At 58.2% G+C, this 23,659-nt stretch overlaps 1 protein-coding gene across 2 annotated transcripts; it reads left to right on the top strand.

Annotated features, from left to right (window-relative positions):
• Positions 1 to 40: 40 nt before the first annotated feature.
• Positions 41 to 21,050, top strand: LOC140411247 (large ribosomal subunit protein uL2m-like). 2 transcript variants are annotated; one of them, XM_072500369.1, is made up of 7 exons: positions 41 to 170; positions 2,842 to 3,222; positions 7,595 to 7,736; positions 19,245 to 19,360; positions 19,970 to 20,080; positions 20,240 to 20,313; positions 20,803 to 21,050. In XM_072500369.1, the coding sequence occupies exons 2-7, from the start codon at positions 2,922 to 2,924 to the stop codon at positions 21,013 to 21,015; spliced, it is 957 nt and encodes a 318-aa protein (XP_072356470.1). In that variant the 5' UTR covers positions 41 to 170; positions 2,842 to 2,921; the 3' UTR covers positions 21,016 to 21,050. The 2 variants fall into 2 exon arrangements, with proteins under 2 accessions (XP_072356470.1, XP_072356471.1); XM_072500370.1 differs by having other exon boundaries at positions 19,278 to 19,360.
• Positions 21,051 to 23,659: the final 2,609 nt, after the last annotated feature.

Here is a 23,659-nt window from a genome sequence, read left to right on the forward strand (position 1 = left end):
CAGTTTCCGGCGGAATTGCGGCCATCAACCTGCAGTTTCCGGCGGAAGTGCTGCCAGCAACCTGCTGTTTGGGGCGGAAGTGAGGCCATCAAGCTGCTTTTTCGGGCGGAAGTGAGGCCATCAATCGGCGACAGAGGCTGACCGGTGTCTGGAGCGAGCGAGACCAGAGTGTGAGGGAGAGGAGGGGGGGGGGTGATGGGGGAGAGGAGGGGGGGGGTGATGGGGGAGAGGAGGGGGGGGGTGATGGGGGAGAGGAGGGGGGGGGTGATGGGGGAGAGGAGGGGGGGGGTGATGGGGGAGAGGAGGGGGGGGGTGATGGGGGAGAGGAGGGGGGGGGTGATGGGGGAGAGGAGGGGGGGGGTGATGGGGGAGAGGAGGGGGGGGTGATGGGGGAGAGGAGGGGGGGGGGTGATGGGGGAGAGGAGGGGGGGTGTGATGGGGGAGAGGAGGGGGGGGGTGATGGGGGAGAGGAGGGGGGGAGAGGAGGGGGGGGGTGATGGGGGAGAGGAGGGGGGGAGAGGAGGGGGGGGGTGATGGGGGAGAGGAGGGGGGGGGTGATGGGGGAGAGGAGGGGGGGGGTGATGGGGGAGAGGAGGGGGGGGTGATGGGGGAGAGGAGGGGGGGGGTGATGGGGGAGAGGAGGGGGGGGGTGATGGGGGAGAGGAGGGGGGGGTGATGGGGGAGAGGAGGGGGGGGTGATGGGGGAGAGGAGGGGGGGTGATGGGGGAGAGGAGGGGGGGTGATGGGGGAGAGGAGGGGGGGGTGATGGGGGAGAGGAGGGGGGGGTGATGGGGGAGAGGAGGGGGGGGGATGGGGGGCGGCGAGGAGGGGGGGGGGCGGCGAGGAGGGGGGGCGGCGGCGAGGAGGGGGGGCGGCGGCGAGGAGGGGGGGCGGCGGCGAGGAGGGGGGGCGGCGGCGAGGAGGGGGGGCGGCGGCGAGGAGGGGGGGCGGCGGCGAGGAGGGGGGGCGGCGGCGAGGAGGGGGGGCGGCGGCGAGGAGGGGGGGCGGCGGCGAGGAGGGGGGGCGGCGGCGAGGAGGGGGGGCGGCGGCGAGGAGGGGGGGCGGCGGCGAGGAGGGGGGGCGGCGGCGAGGAGGGGGGGCGGCGGCGAGGAGGGGGGGTGGAGGAGGAGGGGGGGGTGGAGGAGGAGGGGGGGTGGCGAGGAGGGGGGGGTGGCGGAGGAGGGGGGGGCGGAGGAGGGGTGGGGTGGAGGAGGAGGGGGGGGTGGAGCAGGGGGGGGTGGCGAGGAGGGGGGGGGGTGGAGGGGGGGTGGCGAGGAGGGGGGGGTGGGGGGGGTGGAGGGGGGGGGTGGCGAGGAGAGGGGGGTGGAGGGGGGGGTGGCGAGGAGGGGGGGGGTGGGGGGGGGTGGCGAGGAGGGGGGTGGGGGGGGTGGCGAGGAAGGGGGTGGGGGGGGTGGCGAGGAGGGGGGGGTGGGGGGGGGTGGCGAGGAGGGGGGGGTGGGGGGGGGTGGCGAGGAGGGGGGGGTGGGGGGTGTGGCGAGGAGGGGGGGGTGGGGGGTGTGGCGAGGAGGGGGGGGTGGGGGGGGTGGAGGGGGGGGTGGCGAGGAGGAGGGGGGGGGTGGCGAGGAGGGGGGGGTGGCGAGGAGGGGGGGGGTGGAGGGGGGGGGGTGTCGAGGAGGGGGGGTGGAGGGGGGGGTGGCGAGGAGGGGGGGGGGTGGTGGCGAGGGGGGGTGGCGAGGAGGGGGGGGGTGGCGAGGAGAGGGGGGGGGTGGAGGGGGGGGGGGCGAGGAGGGGGGGGGGGTGGCGAGGAGGGGGGGTGGCGGCGAGGAGGGGGGGGGTGGCGAGGGGGGGGTGGCGAGGGGGGGGTGGCGAGGAGGGGGGGGGTGGCGAGGAGGGGGGGGTGGAGGGGGGGGTGGAGGGGGGGGTGGCGAGGAGGGGGGGGGGTGGAGGGGGAGGGTGGCGAGGAGGAGGGGGGGGCGGCGAGGAGGGGGGGGCGGCGAGGAGGGGGGGGCGGCGAGGAGGGGGGGGCGGCGAGGAGGGGGGGGGTGAGATGGAGGGGAGTGGGGGAGATGGAGGGGAGTGGGGGGGGAGGGGAGGGGGGGAGATGGAGGGGAGAGGGGGGGAGATGGAGGGGAGTGGGGGGGGTGGAGATGGAGGGGAGGGGGGGAGATGGAGGGGAGTGGGGGGGGTGGAGAGGGGGGGGAGTGGGGGGGGTGGAGAGGGGGGGTGGAGAGGGGGGGTGGGGGGGTGGAGAGGAGGGGGGGGTGGAGAGGGGGTGTGGAGAGGAGGGGGTGTGGAGAGGAGGGGGGGTGGAGAGGGGAGGGGGGTGGAGAGGAGGGGGGGGTGGAGAGGAGAGGGGGGGGTGGAGAGGAGGGGGGGATGGAGGGGAGTGGGGGGGTGGAGATGGAGGGGAGAGGGGGGGTGGAGATGGAGGGGAGAGGGGGGTGGAGAGGGGGGGGTGGAGAGGAGGGGGGGGTGGAGAGGAGGGGGGGGATGGAGGGGGGGGAGATGGAGAGGAGGGGGGGGATGGAGAGGAGGGGGGGTGGAGAGGGGGGGGTGGAGAGGAGGGGGGGGAGATGGAGAGGAGGGGGGGGATGGAGAGGAGGGGGGTATGGAGAGGAGGGGGGGCGGGGGTGGAGAGGAGGGGGGGTGGAGAGGAGGGGGGTATGGAGAGGAGGGGGGTGGAGGGAGGAAGGAAGGGAGTGAGGGAGGAAGGGGAGAAGTCTCATGGATGGGTGGGGAGAGTTTATGGACACAGGTGAGGGAGGGGTCGGTATGAGTGCAGGTGGAGGGGCCAGGGAAGGGGCTGAATGGCTGGTTCGACCCGGCTGTGTGTCACAGGCATATCTGTTCTGATGATTACTCTTCACTCTTTTGTTCAAGGACCTTGGAGACCGAATTGTACTCCCCCTCTGCACTTCGCTCCTCTGCACCTTGCCACCCATCCTGCCATCTGCCCTGCAATGGCAGCTGCCACCCTCGCCCGTGGCTTTGCTGCCCTCCATATATCTGCCATGCCCAAAGGTCAGAATTTCTCCTGTTGGCTGCTCTCTGTGCCCGTGAGAGGCAGCATTCTTCCCGGTCTCCTATCCTCACCAACAATTCCGGAAGTCACCTTCACCTCCCTGAATCCTGGCCGGCAGTCCTGGTGTGGGATCCACACCTCCATCAACCTGAACAACAACAAACGCAACTGGTTGGACAGAAGCAAGTACACAGTGCGGCCTATTGGTGTGCGGAAGACCGGAGGCCGGGACCACACGGGTATGTTAGACACTCCAGTCAACCAACAGCACCGGGGCCCAGGAATCACGACACAACTGGCTCACTTGTACAAAATAGTGTATTTATGTTTGCCCTATTATGTATCTTTGTTTCGTGTATGGAGCGATCTGTCTGGACTGTACTCAGAACAGTAGGTTACACTGAACCCTGGTATACGTGACAATAAACAAATCCACATCTACTCAGTGAAAGAACAAGGACAGGTTGCGTATGAACTAGAGTAGCCCGCTCCAGCCCGCTCTGCCCGCCCCCGCCCGCCCCTGCCCGCCCCGCCAGCTCCTGCCCGCCCCGCCCGCTCTGCCCGCCCCCGCCCGCTCTGCCCGCCTCTGCCCGCCCCCGCTCTGCCTGCCCCCGCCCGCTCTGCCCGCTCTGCCCGCCCCCGCCCGCTCTGCCCGCCCCCGCCCGCTCTGCCCGCCCCCGCCCGCTCTGCCCGCCCCCGCCCGCTCTGCCCGCCCCCGCCCGCTCTGCCCGCCCCCGCCCGCTCTGCCCGCCCCCGCCCGCTCTGCCCGCCCCCACCCGCTCTGCCCGCCCCCGCCCGCTCTGCCCGCCCCCGCCCGCTCTGCCCTCAGTATTGAGGGAGTGCTGCACTGTCAGAGCGTCAGTACTGAGGGAGTGCCGCACTGTCAGAGGGTCAGTACTGAGGGAGTGCCGCACTGTCAGAGGGTCAGTACTGAGGGAGTGCTGCACTGTCAGAGGGTCAGTACTGAGGGAGTGCTGCACTGTCAGAGGGTCAGTACTGAGGGAGTGCCGCACTGTCAGAGGGTCAGTACTGAGGGAGTGCCGCACGGTCAGAGGGTCAGTACTGAGGGAGTGCCGCTCTGTCAGAGGGTCAGTACTGAGGAAGTGCCGCACTGTCAGAGGGACAGTACTGAGGGAGTGCCGCACTGTCAGAGGGTCAGTACTGAGGGAGTGCCGCACTGTCAGACGGTCAGTACTGAGGGAGAGCTGCACTGTCAGAGGGTCAGTACTGAGGGAGTGCCGCACTGTCAGAGGGTCAGTACTGAGGGAGTGCCGCACTGTCAGAGGGTCAGTGCTGAGGGAGTGCCGTACTGTCAGAGGGTCAGTACTGAGGGAGTGCCGCACTGTCAGAGGGTCAGTACTGAGGGAGTGCCGCAGTGTCAGAGGATCAGTACTGAGGGAGTGCCGCACTGTCAGAGGGTCAGTACTGAGGGAGCGCCGCACTGTCAGAGGGTCAGTACTGAGGGAGCGCCGCACTGTCAGAGGGTCAGTACTGAGGGAGCGCCGCACTGTCAGAGGGTCAGTACTGAGGGAGTGCCGCACTGTCAGAGAGTCAGTACTGAGGGAGTGCCGCACTGTCAGAGGGTCAGTACTGAGGAAGTGCTGCACTGTCAGAGGGACTGTACTGAGGGAGTGCTGCACTGTCAGACGGTCAGTACTGAGGGAGAGCTGCACTGTCAGAGGGTCAGTGCTGAGGGAGTGCCGCACTGTCAGAGGGTCAGTGCTGAGGGAGTGCCGCACTGTCAGAGGGTCAGTGCTGAGGGAGTGCCGTACTGTCAGAGGGTCAGTACTGAGGGAGTGCTGCACTGTCAGAGGGTCAGTACTGAGGGAGTGCCGCACTGTCAGAGGGTCAGTACTGAGGGAGTGCTGCACTGTCAGAGCGACATTACTGAGGGAGTGCTGCACTGTCAGAGGGACAGTACTGTGGGAGTGCTGCACTGTCAGAGGGACAGGACTGAGGGAGTGCTGCACTGTCAGAGGGTCAGGACTGAGGAAGAGCTGCACTGTCAGAGGGTCAGTACTGAGGGAGTGCTGCACTGTCAGAGGGTCAGTACTGAGGGAGTGCCGCACTGTCAGAGGGTCAGTACTGAGGGAGTGCCGCACTGTCAGAGGGTCAGTACTGAGGGAGTGCGGCACTGTCAGAGGGTGAGTACTGAGGGAGTGCCGCACTGTCAGAGGGTCAGTACTGAGGGAGTGCCGCACTGTCAGATGGGATGAGGTTGGGGAAGAGGGTTGTCCTAGACTTCATTGGATTTGCTTATTGTCACGTGTGCCGAGGTACAGTGAAAAGCATTTTCCTGTGAGTAGCTCAACAGATCATTAAGTACATGAGAAGAAAAGGGAATAAAAGAAAATACATAATAGGGCAACACAATGTATACAATGTAACTACATAAACACTGGCATCGGATGAAGCATACAGGGTGTAGTGATAATGAGGTTAGTCCATAAGAGGGTCATTTAGGAGTCTGGTGACAGTGGGGAAGAAGCTGTTTTTGAGTCTGTTCGTGCGTGTTCTCAGACTTCTGTATCTCCTGCCCGATGGAAGAAGTTGGAAGAGCGAGTAAGCCGGGTGGGAGGGGTCTTTGATTATACTGCCCGCTTTCCCCAGGCAGCGGGAGGTATGGATGGGAGGCAGGTTTGTGTGATGGACTGGGCGGTGTTCACGACTCTCTGAAGTTTCTTGCGGTCCTGGGCCGAGCAGTTGCCATACCAGGCTGTGATGCAGCCCGATAGGATGCTTTCTATGGGGCATCTGTAAAAGTTGGTAAGGGTTAATGTGGACATGCCGAATTTCCTTAGTTTCCTGAGTAAGTATAGGCGCTGTTGTGCTTTCTTGGTGGTAGCGTCGACGTGGGTGGACCAGGACAGATTTTTTGAGATGTGCACCCCGAGGAATTTGAAACTGCTAACCATCTCCAACTCGGCCCCGTTGATGCTGACAGGGGTGTGGACAGTACTTTGCTTCCTGAAGTCAATGACCAGCTCTTTAGTTTTGCTGGCATTGAGGGAGAGATTGTTGTCGCTACACCACTCCACTAGATTCTCTATCTCCCTCCTGTATTCGGACTCGTCGTTATTCGAGATATGGCCCACTATGGTCGTATCGTCAGCAAACTTGTAGATGGAGTTGGAACCAAGTTTTGCCACGCAGTCGTGTGTGTACAGGGAGTAGAGTAGGGGGCTAAGTACGCAGCCTTGCGGGGCGCCGGTGTTGAGGACTATTGTGGAGGAGGTGTTGTTGTTCATTCTTACTGATTGGGGTCTGTGGGTTAGAAAGTTGAGGATCCAGTTGCAGAGTGAGGAGCCAAGTCCTAGGTTTTGGAGCTTTGATATGAGCTTGGCTGGGATTATGGTGTTGAATGCGGAGCTGTAGTCAATAAATAGGAGTCTAATGTAGGAGTCCTTGTTTTCGAGATGCTCTAGGGATGAGTGGAGGGCCAGGGAAATGGTGTCTGCTGTGGACCAGTTGCGACGGTATGCGAATTGCAGTGGATCAAGGCATTCTGGGAGTATGGAGGTGATGCGCTTCATGATCAACCTCTCGAAGCAATTCATTACGACTGAAGTCAGGGCCACTGGTTGGTAGTCATTGAGGCACGTTGCCTGGTTCTTCTTTGGTACCGGTATGATGGTGGTCTTGAAGCAGGTGGGGACCTTGGAGTGGAGTAGGGACAGGTTAAAGATGTCTGCGAATACCTCTGCCAGCTGGTCCGCGCAGGCTCTGAGCGCACGATCATGGATCCCGTCTGGGCCCGTCGCCTTCCGAGGGTTCACTTTCAGGAAGGCTGATCTGACTTTGGAAGCTGTGATGGTGGGTATGGGTGAATTATGGGCTGCTGAGGCACTCGACAGCGGATTGTTGGTTAGCTGCTCGAACCGAGCAAGAATGCATTGAGTTCATCGGGGAGGGGTGCGCTGCTGCCAGAGATACTGTTCGGCTTCGCTTTGTAGCCCGTTATGTTGTTTAGTCCTTGCCACAACCGCCGAGAGTCTGTCTGTGACTCTAGCTTGGTTTGATATTCTCTCTCGGCATTCCGGGTGGCTTTGCGTAGGTCGTACCTGGATTTCTTGTATAGGTCAGGGTCGTCTGCCTTGAACGCCTCAGATCTGTCCTTCAGTCGGGAGTCAATCTCGCGATTGAGCCATGGTTTCCGGTTGGGGAACGCACGTACTGCTTTCTTTGGCACGCAGTTGTCCACACGTTTGCTGATGAAGTCTGTGACGGTGGTGGCATACTCATTTAAGTTGGTCGCTGAGTTCTTGAATATGGACCAGTCCACTGATTCCAAGCAGTCACGTAGGAGCTCTTCTGTCTCCTTGGACCAGCACTGCACAACCTTCTTAGCTGGATTCTCCCGCTTGAGTTTCTGCTTGTATGCCGGGAGAAGGAGCACCGTCTTATGGTCCGATTTCCCAAAGTGCGGTCGGGGGAAGGAATGGTAGGCGCCCTTGATTTTGCCGGGTGTTTTGTCGGTGTTTAGTTTTGGGTGGGTTGTGGGTCAGTTTGTGATCAGGGTGGTCGGGGTGCAGCAAAGCCCAAGCTGTTCTCCAATAGCAGACCGTATTCCCATGTGGATTTATTCCCACTTTGTCTTTATGTTAACTGCAGGGAAAATTAAAGTTCACGGGATTGGAGGGGGTCACAAGCAGAGATATCGCATGATCGACTTCCAGCGCCTACGCTACGAGGTGGGGAAGGAAGGAGAGCCATTTGAGGAGAAGGTGGTCCAGGTTCGCTATGATCCATGCAGGTTAGAAAGCAACCAGTCGTTCTCTCATTCCAAAGTGGGCGGAAGGTGGCACAGTGCCATTGTCACTGCATTCGTAATCCAGAGAGCCAGGAAGAAATGGAATTCTTTTAGAAATCTGTCATTAAAAGCCTAATGGTGACCATTGTGGATTGTTGTAAAATCCCGTCTGGTTCACGAATGTCCTTGAGGGAAGGAAATCTGCCGTCCTTACCCGGTCTGGCCTACACGTGACTCCAGACCACAACAACGCGGTTGACTCTTAATTGCCCACAGGGATGATTGAGCGAGACACTCTGTTCAAGGGCAATTAGGGATGGGCAATAAATACCAGTGATGCCATTTAAAAATGGAGCTGGGAATGCCTCTTCAGGATGTGTGGGAGATATTCCAAACATGTCCCAGTACAGCCTGGTACAGTCTGGGATGTTACCTTATGGGATGTTTGACAAGGTGCCGCATAGGAGACTGATAAATAAGGTAAGAGCCCATGGTGTTCAGGGTAAGATCCGGGCATGGATAGAGGATTGGCTGACTGGCAGAAGGCAGAGAGTGGGGATAAAGGGGTCTTATTCAGGATGGCAGCCGGTGACTAGTGGTGTGCCTCAGGGGTCTGTGCTGGGACCACAACTTTTCACAATATACATTAATGATCTGGAAGAAGGAACTGAAGGCACTGTTGCTAAGTTGGGAGATGATACAAAGATCTGTCGAGGGACAGATAGTATTGAGGAAGCAGGGGGGCTGCAGAAGGACTTGGACAGGCTAGGAGAGCGGGCAATGAAGTGGCAGATGGAATACAATGTGGAAAAGTGTGAGGTTAAGCACTTTGGAAGGAGGAATTTAGGCATAGACTATTTTCTAAATGGAGAAATGCTTCGGAAATCAGAAGCACAAAGGGACTTGGGAGTCCTTGTTCACGATTCTCTTAAGGTTAATGTGCAGGTTCAGTCGGCAGTTAAGAAGGCAAATGCAATGTTAGCATTCCTGTCAAGAGGGCTAGAATACAAGACCAGGGATGGACTTCTGAGGCTGTATTCGGCTCTGGTCAGATCCCATTTGGAGTATTGGGAGCAGTTTTGGGCCCCGTATCTAAGGAAGGATGTACTGGCCTTGGAAAGGGTCCAGAGGAGGTTCACAAGAATGATCCCTGGAATGAAGAGCTTGTCGTATGAGGAACGGTTGAGGACTCTGGGTCTGTACTCGTTGGACTTTAGAAGGACAAGGGGGGATCTTATTGAAACTTACAGGATACTGCGAGGCCTGGATAGAGTGGACGTGGAGAGGATGTTTCCACTTGTCGGAGAAACTAGAACCAGAGGACACCATCTCAGACTAAAGGGACGATCCTTTAAAACACAGATGAGGAGGAATTTCTTCAGCCAGAGGGTGGTGAATCTGTGGAACGCTTTGCCGCAGAAGGCTGTGGAGGCCAAATCACAGAGTGTCTTTAAGACCGAGATAGATAGGTTCTTGATTAATAAGGGGATCGGGGGTTATGGGGAGAAGGCAGGAGAATGGGGATGAGAAAATATCAGCCATGATTGAATGGCGGAACAGACGCGATGGGCCGAGTGGCCTAATTCTGCTCCTTTGTCTTATGGTCTTATGGGACAGTCTGGCTCAGTCTGGGATATTCTGTCCCGGGGCAGCCTGGCTCAGTCTGGGATATTCTGTCCCGGGACAGTCTGGCTCAGCCTGGGATATTCTGTCCCGGGACAGCCTGGCTCAGTCTGGGTTATTCTGTCCCGGGACAGTCTGGCTCAGTCTGGGGTATTCTGTCCCAGGACAGGGACAGCCTGGCTCAGTCTGGGATATTCTGTCCCGGGACAGGGACGGCCTGGCTCAGTCTGGGATATTCTGTCCCGGGACAGGGACACCCTGGCTCAGCTGGGATATTCTGTCCCGGGACAGGGACGGCCTGGCTCAGTCTGGGATATTCTGTCCCGGGACAGGGACACCCTGGCTCAGCTGGGATATTCTGTCCTGGGACAGGGACAGCCTGGCTCAGTCTGGGATATTCTGTCCCGGGACAGGGACAGCCTGGCTCAGTCTGGGATATTCTGTCCCGGGACAGGGACGGCCTGGCTCAGTCTGGGATATTCTGTCCCGGGACAGGGACAGCCTGGCTCAGTCTGGGATATTCTGTCCCGGGACAGGGACGGCCTGGCTCAGTCTGGGATATTCTGTCCCGGGAGAGGGACAGCCTGGCTCAGTCGGATATTCTGTCCCGGGACAGCCTGGCTCAGTCTGGGATATTCTGTCCCGGGACAGGGACAGTCTGGCTCAGTCTGGGATATTCTGTCCCGGGACAGTCTGGCTCAGTCTGGGTTATTCTGTCCCGGGACAGGGACAGTCTGGATCAGTCTGGGATATTCTGCCCCGGGACAGGGACAGCCTGGCTCAGTCTGGGATATTCTGTCCCGGGACAGTCTGGCTCAGTCTGGGATATTCTGTCCCGGGACAGTCTGGCTCAGTCTGGGATATTCTGTCCCGGGACAGGGACAGCCTGGCTCAGTCTGGGATATTCTGTCCCGGGACAGTCTGGCTCAGTCTGGGTTATTCTGTCCCGGGACAGGGACAGTCTGGCTCAGTCTGGGATATTCTGTCCCGGGACAGGGACAGTCTGGCTCAGTCTGGGATATTCTGTCCCGGGACAGGGACAGTCTGGCTCAGTCTGGGATATTCTGTCCCGGGACAGTCTGGCTCAGTCTGGGATATTCTGTCCCGGGACAGGGACAGCCTGGCTCAGTTTGGGATATTCTGTCCCGGGACAGGGACAGCCTGGCTCAGTCTGGGATATTCTGTCCCGGGACAGTCTGGCTCAGTCTGGGATATTCTGTCCCGGGACAGGGACAGTCTGGCTCAGTCTGGGTTATTCTGTCCCGGGACAGTCTGGCTCAGTCTGGGTTATTCTGTCCCGGGACAGTCTGGCTCAGTCTGGGATATTCTGTCCCAGGACAGTCTGGCTCAGTCTGGGATATTCTGTCCTGGGACAGGTACAGTCTGGGATATTCTGTCCCGGGACAGGGACAGTCTGGTTCAGTCTGGGGTATTCTGTCCCGGGACAGGGACAGTCTGGCTCAGTCTGGGATATTCTGTCCCGGGACAGGGACAGTCTGGTTCAGTCAGGGATATTCTGTCCCGGGACAGCCTGGCTCAGTCTGGGATATTCTGTCCCGGGACAGTCTGGCTCAGTCTGGGATATTCTGTGTTGGGACAGGGACAGTCTGGCTCAGTCTGGGATATTCTGTCCCGGGACAGCCTGGCTCAGTCTGGGATATTCTGTCCCGGGACAGGGACAGTCTGGTTCAGTCAGGGATATTCTGTCCCGGGACAGCCTGGCTCAGTCTGGGATATTCTGTCCCGGGACAGTCTGGCTCAGTCTGGGATATTCTGTCCTCGGACAGGGACAGTCTGGCTCAGTCAGGGATATTCTGTCCTGGGACAGCCTGGCTCAGTCTGGGTTATTCTGTCCCGGGACAGGGACGGCCTGGCTCAGTCTGGGATATTCTGTCCCGGGACAGGGACGGCCTGGCTCAGTCAGGGATATTCTGTCCCGTGACAGCCTGGCTCAGTCTGGGATATTCTGTCCCGGGACAGCCTGGCTCAGTCTGGGATATTCTGTCCCGGGACAGCCTGGCTCAGTCTGGGTTATTCTGTCCCGGGACAGTCTGGCTCAGTCTGGGATATTCTGTCCCGGGACAGGGACAGTCTGGCTCAGTCTGGGATATTCTGTCCCGGGACAGGGACAGCCTGGCTCAGTCTGGGATATTCTGTCCCGGGACAGCCTGGCTCAGTCTGGGATATTCTTTCCCGGGACAGTCTGGCTCAGTCTGGGTTATTCTGTCCCGGGACAGGGACAGCCTGGCTCAGTCTGGGATATTCTGTCCCGGGACAGGGACGGCCTGGCTCAGTCTGGGATACTCTGTCCCGGGACAGCCTGGCTCAGTCTGGGATATTCTGTCCCGGGACAGGGACAGTCTGGATCAGTCTGGGATGTTCTGTCCCGGGGCAGGGACAGCCTGGCTCAGTCTGGGATATTCTGTCCCGGGACAGCCTGGCTCAGTCTGGGATATTCTGTCCTGGGACAGCCTGGCTCAGTCTGGGATATTCTGTCCCGGGACAGTCTGGCTCAGTCTGGGTTATTCTGTCCCGGGTCAGGGACAGTCTGGCTCAGTCTGGGATATTCTGTCCCGGGACAGTCTGGCTCAGTCTGGGATATTCTGTCCCGGGACAGGGACAGTCTGGCTCAGTCTGGGATATTCTGTCCCGGGACAGGGACAGTCTGGCTCAGTCTGGGATATTCTGTCCCGGGACAGGGACAGTCTGGCTCAGTCTTGGATATTCCGTCCCGGGACAGGGACAGTCTGGCTCAGTCTGGGATATTTTGCGCCGGGACAGGGACAGCCTGGCTCAGTCTGGGATATTCTGTCCCGGGACAGTCTGGCTCAGTCTGGGATATTCATTCCCGGGACAGCCTGGCTCAGTCTGGGTTATTCTGTCCCGGGACAGGGACAGCCTGGCTCAGTCTGGGGTATTCTGTCCCGGGACAGGGACAGCCTGGCTCAGTCTGGGATATTCTGTCCCGGGACAGGGACAGCCTGGCTCAGTCTGGGATATTCTGTCCCGGGACAGTCTGGCTCAGTCTGGGATATTCTGTCCCGGGACAGGGACAGTCTGGCTCAGTCTGGGTTATTCTGTCCCGGGACAGTCTGGCTCAGTCTGGGATATTCTGTCCCGGGACAGTCTGGCTCAGTCTGGGATATTCTGTCCTGGGACAGGTACAGTCTGGCTCAGTCTGGGTTATTCTGTCCCGGGACAGGGACAGTCTGGCTCAGTCAGGGATATTCTGTCCCGGGACAGCCTGGCTCAGTCTGGGATATTCTGTCCCGGGACAGTCTGGCTCAGTCTGGGATATTCTGTCCTGGGACAGGGACAGTCTGGCTCAGTCTGGGATATTCTGTCCCGGGACAGCCTGGCTCAGTCTGGGATATTCTGTCCCGGGACAGGGACAGTCTGGCTCAGTCTGGGATATTCTGTCCCGGGACAGCCTGGCTCAGTCTGGGATATTCTGTCCCGGGACAGTCTGGCTCAGTCTGGGATATTCTGTCCCGGGACAGCCTGGCTCAGTCTGGGATATTCTGTCCCGGGACAGCCTGGCTCAGTCTGGGATATTCTGTCCCGGGACAGTCTGGCTCAGTCTGGGTTATTCTGTCCCGGGACAGGGACAGTCTGGCTCAGTCTGGGATATTCTGTCCCGGGACAGTCTGGCTCAGTCCGGGATATTCTGTCCCGGGACAGTCTGGCTCAGTCTGGGTTATTCTGTCCCGGGACAGGGACAGCCTGGCTCAGTCTGGGATATTCTGTCCCGGGACAGTCTGGCTCAGTCTGGGTTATTCTGTCCCGGGACAGGGACAGTCTGGCTCAGTCTGGGATATTCTGTCCCGGGACAGTCTGGCTCAGTCCGGGATATTCTGTCCCGGGACAGTCTGGCTCAGTCTGGGTTATTCTGTCCCGGGACAGGGACAGCCTGGCTCAGTCTGGGATATTCTGTCCCGGGACAGCCTGGCTCAGTCTGGGATATTCTGTCCCGGGACAGGGACGGCCTGGCTCAGTCTGGGGTATTCTGTCCCGGGACAGTCTGGCTCAGTCTGGGATATTCTGTCCCGGGACAGGGACAGTCTGGCTCAGTCTGGGATATTCTGTCCCGGGACAGGGACAGCCTGGCCCAGTCTTGGTTATTCTGTCCCGGGACAGGGACAGTCTGGCTCAGTCTGGGATATTCTGTCCCGGGGCAGCCTGGCTCAGTCTGGGATATTCTGTCCCGGGTCAGGGACAGTCTGGCTCAGTCTGGGATATTCTGCCCCGGGACAGGGACAGTCTAGCTCAGTCTGGGTTATTCTGTCCCGGGTCAGGGACAGTCTGGCTCAGTCTGGGATATTCTATCCCGGGACAGGGACAGCCTGGCTCAGTCTGGGATATTCTGCCCCGGGACAGGGACAGCCTGGCTCAGTCTGGGGTATTCTGTCCTGGGACAGCCTGGCTCAGTCTGGGATATTCTGTCCCGGGACAGTCTGGCTCAGTCTGGGATATTCTGTCCCGGGACAGGGACAGTCTGGTCCAGTCTGGGATATTCTGTCCCGGGTCAGGGACAGTCTGGCTCAGTCTGGGATATTCTGCCCCGGGACAGGGACAGTCTAGCTCAGTCTGGGTTATTCTGTCCCGGGTCAGGGACAGTCTAGCTCAGTCTGGGTTATTCTGTCCCGGGTCAGGGACAGTCTGGCTCAGTCTGGGATATTCTGTCCCGGGACAGGGACAGTCTAGCTCAGTCTGGGATATTCTGTCCCGGGGCAGGGACAGCCTGGCTCAGTCTGGGATATTCTGTCCCGGGACAGCCTGGCTCAGTCTGGGATATTCTGTCCTGGGACAGCCTGGCTCAGTCTGGGATATTCTGTCCCGGGACAGTCTGGCTCAGTCTGGGTTATTCTGTCCCGGGTCAGGGACAGTCTGGCTCAGTCTGGGATATTCTGTCCCGGGACAGTCTGGCTCAGTCTGGGATATTCTGTCCCGGGACAGGGACAGTCTGGCTCAGTCTGGGATATTCTGTCCCGGGACAGGGACAGTCTGGCTCAGTCTGGGATATTCTGTCCCGGGACAGGGACAGTCTGGCTCAGTCTTGGATATTCTGTCCCGGGACAGGGACAGCCTGGCTCAGTCTGGGATATTCTGTCCCGGGACAGTCTGGCTCAGTCTGGGATATTCTGTCCCGGGACAGCCTGGCTCAGTCTGGGTTATTCTGTCCCGGGACAGGGACAGCCTGGCTCAGTCTGGGGTATTCTGTCCCGGGACAGGGACAGCCTGGCTCAGTCTGGGATATTCTGTCCCGGGACAGGGACAGCCTGGCTCAGTCTGGGATATTCTGTCCCGGGACAGTCTGGCTCAGTCTGGGATATTCTGTCCCGGGACAGTCTGGCTCAGTCTGGGATATTCTGTCCCGGGACAGTCTGGCTCAGTCTGGGATATTCTGTCCTGGGACAGGTACAGTCTGGCTCAGTCTGGGATATTCTGTCCCGGGACAGGGACAGTCTGGCTCAGTCAGGGATATTCTGTCCCGGGACAGCCTGGCTCAGTCTGGGATATTCTGTCCCGGGACAGTCTGGCTCAGTCTGGGATATTCTGTCCTGGGACAGGGACAGTCTGGCTCAGTCTGGGATATTCTGTCCCGGGACAGCCTGGCTCAGTCTGGGATATTCTGTCCCGGGACAGCCTGGCTCAGTCTGGGATATTCTGTCCCGGGACAGCCTGGCTCAGTCTGGGATATTCTGTCCCGGGACAGTCTGGCTCAGTCTGGGTTATTCTGTCCCGGGACAGGGACAGTCTGGCTCAGTCTGGGATATTCTGTCCCGGGACAGTCTGGCTCAGTCCGGGATATTCTGTCCCGGGACAGTCTGGCTCAGTCTGGGATATTCTGTCCCGGGACAGGGACAGCCTGGCTCAGTCTGGGATATTCTGTCCCGGGACAGGGACGGCCTGGCTCAGTCTGGGATATTCTGTCCCGGGACAGGGACGGCCTGGCTCAGTCTGGGGTATTCTGTCCCGGGACAGTCTGGCTCAGTCTGGGATATTCTGTCCCGGGACAGGGACAGTCTGGCTCAGTCTGGGATATTCTGTCCCGGGACAGGGACAGCCTGGCCCAGTCTGGGTTATTCTGTCCCGGGACAGGGACAGTCTGGCTCAGTCTGGGATATTCTGTCCCGGGGCAGCCTGGCTCAGTCTGGGATATTCTGTCCCGGGTCAGGGACAGTCTGGCTCAGTCTGGGATATTCTGCCCCGGGACAGGGACAGTCTAGCTCAGTCTGGGTTATTCTGTCCCGGGTCAGGGACAGTCTGGCTCAGTCTGGGATATTCTGTCCAGGGACAGGGACAGCCTGGCTCAGTCTGGGATATTCTGCCCCGGGACAGGGACAGCCTGGCTCAGTCTGGGATATTCTGTCCTGGGACAGCCTGGCTCAGTCTGGGATATTCTGTCCCGGGACAGTCTGGCTCAGTCTGGGATATTCTGTCCCGGGACAGGGACAGTCTGGATCAGTCTGGGATATTCTGTCCCGGGTCAGGGACAGTCTGGCTCAGTCTGGGATATTCTGCCCCGGGACAGGGACAGTCTAGCTCAGTCTGGGTTATTCTGTCCCGGGTCAGGGACAGTCTAGCTCAGTCTGGGTTATTCTGTCCCGGGTCAGGGACAGTCTGGCTCAGTCTGGGATATTCTGTCCCGGGACAGGGACAGTCTAGCTCAGTCTGGGTTATTCTGTCCCGGGTCAGGGACTGTCTGGCTCAGTCTGGGATATTCTGCCCCGGGACAGGGACAGTCTGGCTCAGTCTGGGATATTCTGTCCCGGGACAGGGACAGCCTGGCTCAGTCTGGGATATTCTGTCCCGGGACAGGGACAGTCTGGCTCAGTCTGGGCTATTCTGTCCTGGGACAGCCTGGCTCAGTCTGGGATATTCTTTCCCGGGACAGTCTGGCTCAGTCTGGGATATTCTGTCCCGGGACAGGGACAGTCTGGCTCAGTCTGGGTTATTCTGTCCCGGGACAGGGACAGCCTGGCTCAGTCTGGGATATTCTGCCACGGGACAGGGACAGTCTGGCTCAGTCTGGGATATTCTGTCCCGGGACAGTCTGGCTCAGTCTGGGATATTCTGTCCTGGGACAGGTACAGTCTGGCTCAGTCCGGGATATTCTGTCCCGGGACAGGGACAGTCTGGCTCAGTCAGGGATATTCTGTCCCGGGACAGCCTGGCTCAGTCTGGGATATTCTGTCCCGGGACAGTCTGGCTCAGTCTGGGATATTCTGTCCCGGGACAGGGACGGCCTGGCTCAGTCTGGGATATTCTGTCCCGGGACAGCCTTGCTCAGTCTGGGATATTCTGTCCTGGGACAGTCTGGCTCAGTCTGGGATATTCTGTCCCGGGACAGGGACAGCCTGGCTCAGTCTGGGATATTCTGTCCCGGGACAGCCTGGCTCAGTCAGGGATATTCTGTCCCGGGGCAGTCTGGCTCAGTCTGGGATATTCTGTCCCGGGACAGCCTGGCTCAGTCTGGGATATTCTGTCCCGGGACAGCCTGGCTCAGTCTGGGTTATTCTGTCCCGGGTCAGGGACAGTCTGGCTCAGTCTGGGATATTTTGTCCCGGGACAGGGGCAGTCTGGCTCAGTCTGGGATATTCTGTCCCGGGACAGGGACAGTATTGCTCAGTCTGGGATATTCTGTCCCGGGACAGGGACGGCCTGGCTCAGTCTGGGATATTCTGTCCCAGGACAGCCTGGCTCAGTCTGGTTTATTCTGTCCCGGGACAGGGACGGCCTGGCTCAGTCTGGGACATTCTGTCCCGGGACAGCCTGGCTCAGTCTGGGATATTCTGTCCCGGGACAGCCTGGCTCAGTCTGGAATAATCTGTCCCGGGACAGCCTGGCTCAGTCTGGGGTATTCTGTCCCGGGACAGCCTGGCTCAGTCTGGGGTATTCTGTCCCGGGACAGCCTGGTTCAGTCTGGGATATTCTGTCCCGGGACAGCCTGGCTCAGTCTGGGATATTCTGTCCCGGGACAGGGACAGCCTGGCTCAGTCTGGGATATTCTGTCCCGGGACAGTCTGGGTTATTCTGTCCCGGGACAGGGACGGCCTGGCTCAGTCTGGGACATTCTGTCCCGGGACAGCCTGGCTCAGTCTGGGGTATTCTGTCCCGGGACAGCCTGGCTCAGTCTGGGGTATTCTGTCCCGGGACAGCCTGGCTCAGTCTGGGGTATTCTGTCCGGGGACAGCCTGGCTCAGTCTGGGGTATTCTGTCCCGGGACGGCCTGGCTCAGTCTGGGATATTCTGTCCCGGGACAGCCTGGCTCAGTCTGGGATATTCTGTCCCGGGACAGCCTGGCTCAGTCTGGGATATTCTGTCCTGGGACAGCCTGGCTCAGTCTGGGATATTCTGTCCCGGGACAGCTTGGCTCAGTCTGGGGTATTCTGTCCCGGGACAGCCTGGCTCAGTCTGGGATATTCTGTCCCAGGACAGCCTGGCTCAGTCTGGGGTATTCTGTCCCGGGACAGCCTGGCTCAGTCTGGGATATTCTGTCCCGGGACAGCCTGGCTCAGTCTGGGATATTCTGTCCTGGGACAGCCTGGCTCAGTCTGGGATATTCTGTCCCGGGACAGCTTGGCTCAGTCTGGGGTATTCTGTCCCAGGACAGCCTGGCTCAGTCTGGGGTATTCTGTCCCGGGACAGCCTGGCTCAGTCTGGGATGTTCTCTCCCGGGACAGCCTGGCTCAGTCTGGGATATTCTGTCCCGGGACAGGGACAGTCTGGCTCAGTCTGGCGTATTCTGTCCCGGGACAGCCTGGCTCAGTCTGGGGTATTCTGTCCCGGGACAGCCTGGCTCAGTCTGGGGTATTCTGTCCCGGGACAGCCTGGCTCAGTCTGGGATATTCTGTCCCGGGACAGCTAGGCTCAGTCTGGGATATTCTGTCCCGGGACAGGGACAGTTTGGCTCAGTCTGGGATATTCTGTCCCGGGACAGTCTGGCTCAGTCTGGGATATTCTGTCCCGGGACAGGGACGGCCTGGCTCAGTCTGGGATATTCTGCCCCGGGACAGTCTGGCTCAGTCTGGGTTATTCTGTCCCGGGACAGGGACGGCCTGGCTCAGTCTGGGACATTCTGTCCCGGGACAGCCTGGCTCAGTCTGGGGTATTCTGTCCCGGGACAGCCTGGCTCAGTCTGGGGTATTCTGTCCAGGGACAGCCTGGCTCAGTCTGGGGTATTCTGTCCCGGGACAGCCTGGCTCAGTCTGGGGTATTCTGTCCCGGGACAGCCTGGCTCAGTCTGGGATATTCTGTCCCGGGACAGCCTGGCTCAGTCTGGGATATTCTGTCCCGGGACAGCCTGGCTCAGTCTGGGATATTCTGTCCCGGGACAGCCTGGCTCAGTCTGGGGTATTCTGTCCCGGGACAGCCTGGCTCAGTCTGGGATATTCTGTCCCAGGACAGCCTGGCTCAGTCTGGGGTATTCTGTCCCGGGACAGCCTGGCTCAGTCTGGTATATTCTGTCCCGGGACAGCCTGGCTCAGTCTGGGATATTCTGTCGCGGGACAGGGGGGACAGGGACAGTCTGGCTCAGTCTGGGATATTCTGTCCCGGGGCAGGGACAGCCTGGCTCAGTCTGGGATATTCTGTCCCGGGACAGTCTGGCTCAGTCTGGGTTATTCTGTCCCGGGACAGCCTGGCTCAGTCTGGGTAATTCTGTCCCGGGACAGCCTGGCTCAGTCTGGGACATTCTGTCCCGGGACAGGGACAGCCTGGCTCAGTCTGGGTTATTCTGTCCAGGGACAGCCTGGCTCAGTCTGGGGTATTCTGTCCCGGGACAGCCTGGCTCAGTCTGGGGTATTCTGTCCCGGGACAGCGTGGCTCAGTCTGGGATATGCTGCCCAGCGTGGCGTCTGCTTTAACAGTCATGTTTCCTGCCAGATCCGCTGATATTGCTCTCCTTGCTGGTGGCAGCCGGAAACGATGGATTATCGCCACCGAGAACATGGAGGCCGGTGATATTGTGAAGACCTCGGGACAGATTGGACGAATGGCAGGTTTGGCCTGGGTTTGTGACTGCGGGTTGCAGATGTACTGGGTAGACGTGGGTGTGTGAGAGACGGATCCTGGCAGGCGGTGGGTTGGGCAGGGACTGGCCGGGCCAGGGGGGGGGGCGGTGTGGGCGGAGTGTGAGAGTTGGGAGTTCCCCGTGGGTATCACCGCCACAACAGGACCTGCGTCACTCTCTGTCCATGTTTCTGGACTGGCTGCAGCCCATTGGGATGTCCTGGTCTGGGAGCCAGTGTTCGGGCTATTCACAGACACATCTTCTCCCCAGCCGGCTTTGGGGTTTTAATTCCGTATTATGTGATGCTTGCTCCGCCAGCATTCACTGTCCTTCCCTAATTGCCCCAAGAAGCACACGTCTGGGTTTTATTGTTTGGCCAATGGCTGGATGAGAGTTTAATGGAATCAGGCAGAGTTTTTGTTGTGACGGTTGTTTACTTCACTGATCCAACATCTCTGTATTTACGTCGTGTATTTCTGATTTTCAATGTACGGAACGGTCTGTACCCAGCAGAATACTTTTCACTCGGTACACGGGGCAGTCAATCCAATCCAACTGGTCCAGACCGAAACTAATTATCTTCCCATCTCCTTCCCAGTTTCTGCCAGCGAGGGAGATGCCTATCCACTGGGAGCACTTCCCATGGGAACGCTGGTAAATAACCTGGAGCTGCAACCTGGGAAAGGAGCTCTGTACATCCGAGCTGCAGGTACGTCAGCTCACCGTGTCCATCCCAACATCGCCATCGCCCCCGCCATCGCCCCCTAAAACCCCGGTCCCCCAGGACCTTGATGTACCATTTGGGGTACAAGTGCACCGTTCGTCGGAGCTTCTATCGGGATCACTAACCAGACATTTCTGGTTTCAGGCACCTGTGGAGTTTTGCTGAGGAAGGTAAACGGCACAGCGATTATTCAACTGCCATCCAAACGCCAAGTTCAGGTACTTTCAGCGTCTGTGCCTGTGTGTCTGACATCATGTCCCTCGCGCTCGCTCCCTCGCCCGCCCGGCGCTCCCTCGCCCGCCCGGTGCCCCCCCCCCCAGCCCGCCCGGCGCGCCCCACCCCCCTGGCCCGCCCGGCGCCCCCCCCTGGCTCGCCCGGCGCCCCCTCTGCCCGTCCCTCCCTCCCCCTTCTCTCTATTTTTAATAAATTTAGAATACCCAATTCATTTTTTCACATTAAGGGCCAATTCAGCGTGGCCAATCCACCTACCGTGCATATCTTTTGGGTTGTGGGGGTGAGACCCACGCAGTCATGGGGAGAATGTGCAAACTCCACACGGACAGTGACCCGGGGCCAGGATCGAGCCTGGAACCTTGGCGCCGTGAGGCAACAGTGCTAACCACTGGGTCGCCGTGCTGTCCTTTCCGTGTTTCTCTTGATCAATTGTTGTCCATGTGGGCCTCACATTCTCTCCCCTCTCTCTGCAGGTCCTGGAGTCCTGTGTTGTCACTGTGGGCCGTGTGTCTAACATTGACCACAACAAGCGGGTGATTGGTAAAGCTGGCCGGAATCGCTGGCTGGGAATCCGCCCCTCCAGTGGCCTGTGGCAGAGGAAGGGTGGCTGGGCAGGCAGGAAGATTCGACCAATCCCGCCGATGAAGAGTTATGTCAACCTCCCATCACGAGCAAGTCTGAACTGAAGGACATGAAGCTGATTAAAGATCTTGTACAGGTGGCAGAGTGTCCTCCACTTTGTGTCCAAACTCCAGCCGGCTTTCAGAGCTGCTGCTCAGGTTACTGTGTCGACGAGGCAGAGGGTTGCATGATTAGAACGTGTCTGGAGGTATTCACTCTCCAGTTTGTGTGAGGGAGTGGGTAACTAACGGACATTCAACAAAAGCCAGACTAGGTGCCGAATAGGCGCAGTGCATCTCATCCTCCAGTCTTTCTATTTATTCATGGGGAGTGGGCGGTGTGCCAGCCCATACTGCCCATCCCTAATTGCCCTTGAGGGGGCAGTGAAGAGTCAACCGCATTGCTGTGGGTCTGGCGTCGCGTGTAGGCCAGATTTGGTCTGGAGTCACGTAAGGACGGCAGATTTCCTTCCCTAAAGGACAAGAGGGAACCAGATGGATTTTTACAATTGACAATGATTTCGTGGTCACCAGTTGGGTGGGGGATGGTAACCAGAGCGTTAGTTTAGGAGGAGTAATAACTGAAGGGGAAAAAGAGAACAAAAATAAGAACAACATCACGCTGTCTGCTCAAAGGCAGTGTTTGAAGTGTATTTGTTTCAATGCCAGGTGTATAGCGGGTAAGGCAGATGAACTTAGAGCACTTATCAGTACTTGGAATTAGGATGTTGTGGCGAACACAGAAACATGGTTAAGGGAAGGGCAGGATTGGCAGCTGAACGTTGGAGGATATAGATGCTTCAGGAGAGATAGAGGGGGATGTAAAAGGGGTGGGAGAGTAGCATTACTGGTTACGGAGAATATTATAGCCGTACTGTGGGAGGACACCTTGGAGGGCTCATACAATCTGGGTAGAGCTAGGGGCTCGGATGGGGGAGAGTTTGTAAGGAGCATCCAGGAAGCCTCCTTGATGAAATATGTAGATAGTCCAACTCGGGAAGGGGCAGTACAGGACCTGGTATTGGGGAATGAGCCTGGGCAGGTGGTTGAGGTTTCAGTAGTGGAACATTTTGGGAGTAGTGACCACAATTCCGTAAATGTTAGCGTACCTTTGGACCGGGATGAGGGTAATCCTCGCGTTAAGCTGCTAAACTGGGGAAAGGCAAATTATGATAACGTTAGACAGGAATTGAAGAATTTGGATTGGGTGGAGGGGAAATCATCATCGAACATGTGGGAGTCTTTCGAGCGACAGTTGATTAGGATTCAGGAAAGTCACGTTCCTGAGAGAACGAAGGATAAGTGAGGGAAGTTTAGGGAGCCTTTGATAACGAGGGATGTTGTAAACCTTGTCAAAAAGAAAGCTTTTGTACGGTCTAGAAGGGTGGGGGACAGTCAAAACTCTTGAGTATAAAGAAAGTAGGAAGGTACTTAAGTAGGAGGGGTCATGAAAAGTCCTTGGCAAGTAGGATTAAGGTGAATCCCAAAGCTTTTTATTCGTATGTAAAAAGCAAGAGGGTGGCCAGGGAAAGGATTGGACCATTTGAGGACAGTTGGGGGAATCGATGTGTTGAGCCAAAGGAAATGGGTGAGGTACTGAATGAGTACTTTGCATCAGTGTTCACCAAAGAAAGGGACTTGTGGAAGATGATTCTTGGGTAGGGTGTGTGGACAGTCTGGGTCGTGTTAACATCGAAAAGGAGGAGGTATTGGGTCTTGAACTCTATCTGCCATTTCTCTGCCCAACTCTCCAATCTGTCTATATTGTGTATTCTCTGACGATCCCCTTCGCTATCTGCAATTCCACCTATCTTACCTCCAATCATATTTATATATATATATATATATATATATATATTACAAAAAAAAGTGGTCCCAGCACTGATCCCTGTGGAACACCACTAGTTACAGATCTCCATTCTGGAAAAATTCCCTTCCACTGTTACTCTGTCTCCTGTTGCCAAGCCAGTTCTTTATCCATCTAGCTAGCACATCCCGAATCCCATGCGACCTAACCTTTTGTACCAGTCTGCCATGAGGGACCTTGTCAAACGCCTTACTAAAGTTCATGGTGGACGACATCCATAGCCTTTCCCTCATCAATTAATTTTGTCACCTCCTCAAAAAACTCGGTACAAGTTGGTGAGACATGACGGTCCCTGCATAAAACCATGCTGCCTATCACTAACAAGTCCATTCGATTCCTAATGTGCATATATCCTGTCCCTCAAATCTTCTTCAACAGCTTCCTCACCACTGACGTCAGGCTCACCAGCCTATAATTACCTGGATTATCCCTGCTTCTCTTAAAGGGACAACAGTCCTCTGGAAACCTCGCCTGTGGTAAAAGATGATTCAAAGATATCTGTTAAGGCCCCAGCTATTTCCTCTCTTGCCCCCTCACAGTAACCTGGGATACATCCCATCCGGCCCAGGGGACCTGTCTACCTTAATGCATTTTAAGATATTCAACATTTCCTCCTTCATAATGCTGACGTGTCCTATAGTATTCACACACCCTTCCCTAACCACAATATCTGTCATGTCCCTCTCCTTGGTGAATACCGATGCAAAGTACTCATTAAGGAGCTCACCCACTTCCTCTGACTCTAATCATAAATATTATATAATCTTTATTAGTGTTGCAAGTAGGCTTACATAACACTGCAATGAAGTTACTGTGATAATAAGTTGCCTTTCCATATTTCCG

The sequence above is a fragment of the Scyliorhinus torazame genome, chromosome 4 (assembly GCF_047496885.1).
Source record: "Scyliorhinus torazame isolate Kashiwa2021f chromosome 4, sScyTor2.1, whole genome shotgun sequence".
Lineage (NCBI taxonomy): Eukaryota > Metazoa > Chordata > Chondrichthyes > Carcharhiniformes > Scyliorhinidae > Scyliorhinus > Scyliorhinus torazame.

Excerpts from the sequence above, each read along its gene's own strand:
- LOC140411247 (XM_072500369.1), top strand. The coding sequence starts at position 2,922 with ATGGCAGCTGCCACCCTCGCCCGTGGCTTTGCTGCCCTCCATATATCT. Across the intron at positions 19,361-19,969 it reads ACAGATTGGACGAATGGCAG|TTTCTGCCAGCGAGGGAGAT; the intron begins GTTTGGCCTGGG and ends TCTCCTTCCCAG. Across the intron at positions 20,314-20,802 it reads CATCCAAACGCCAAGTTCAG|GTCCTGGAGTCCTGTGTTGT; the intron begins GTACTTTCAGCG and ends CTCTCTCTGCAG.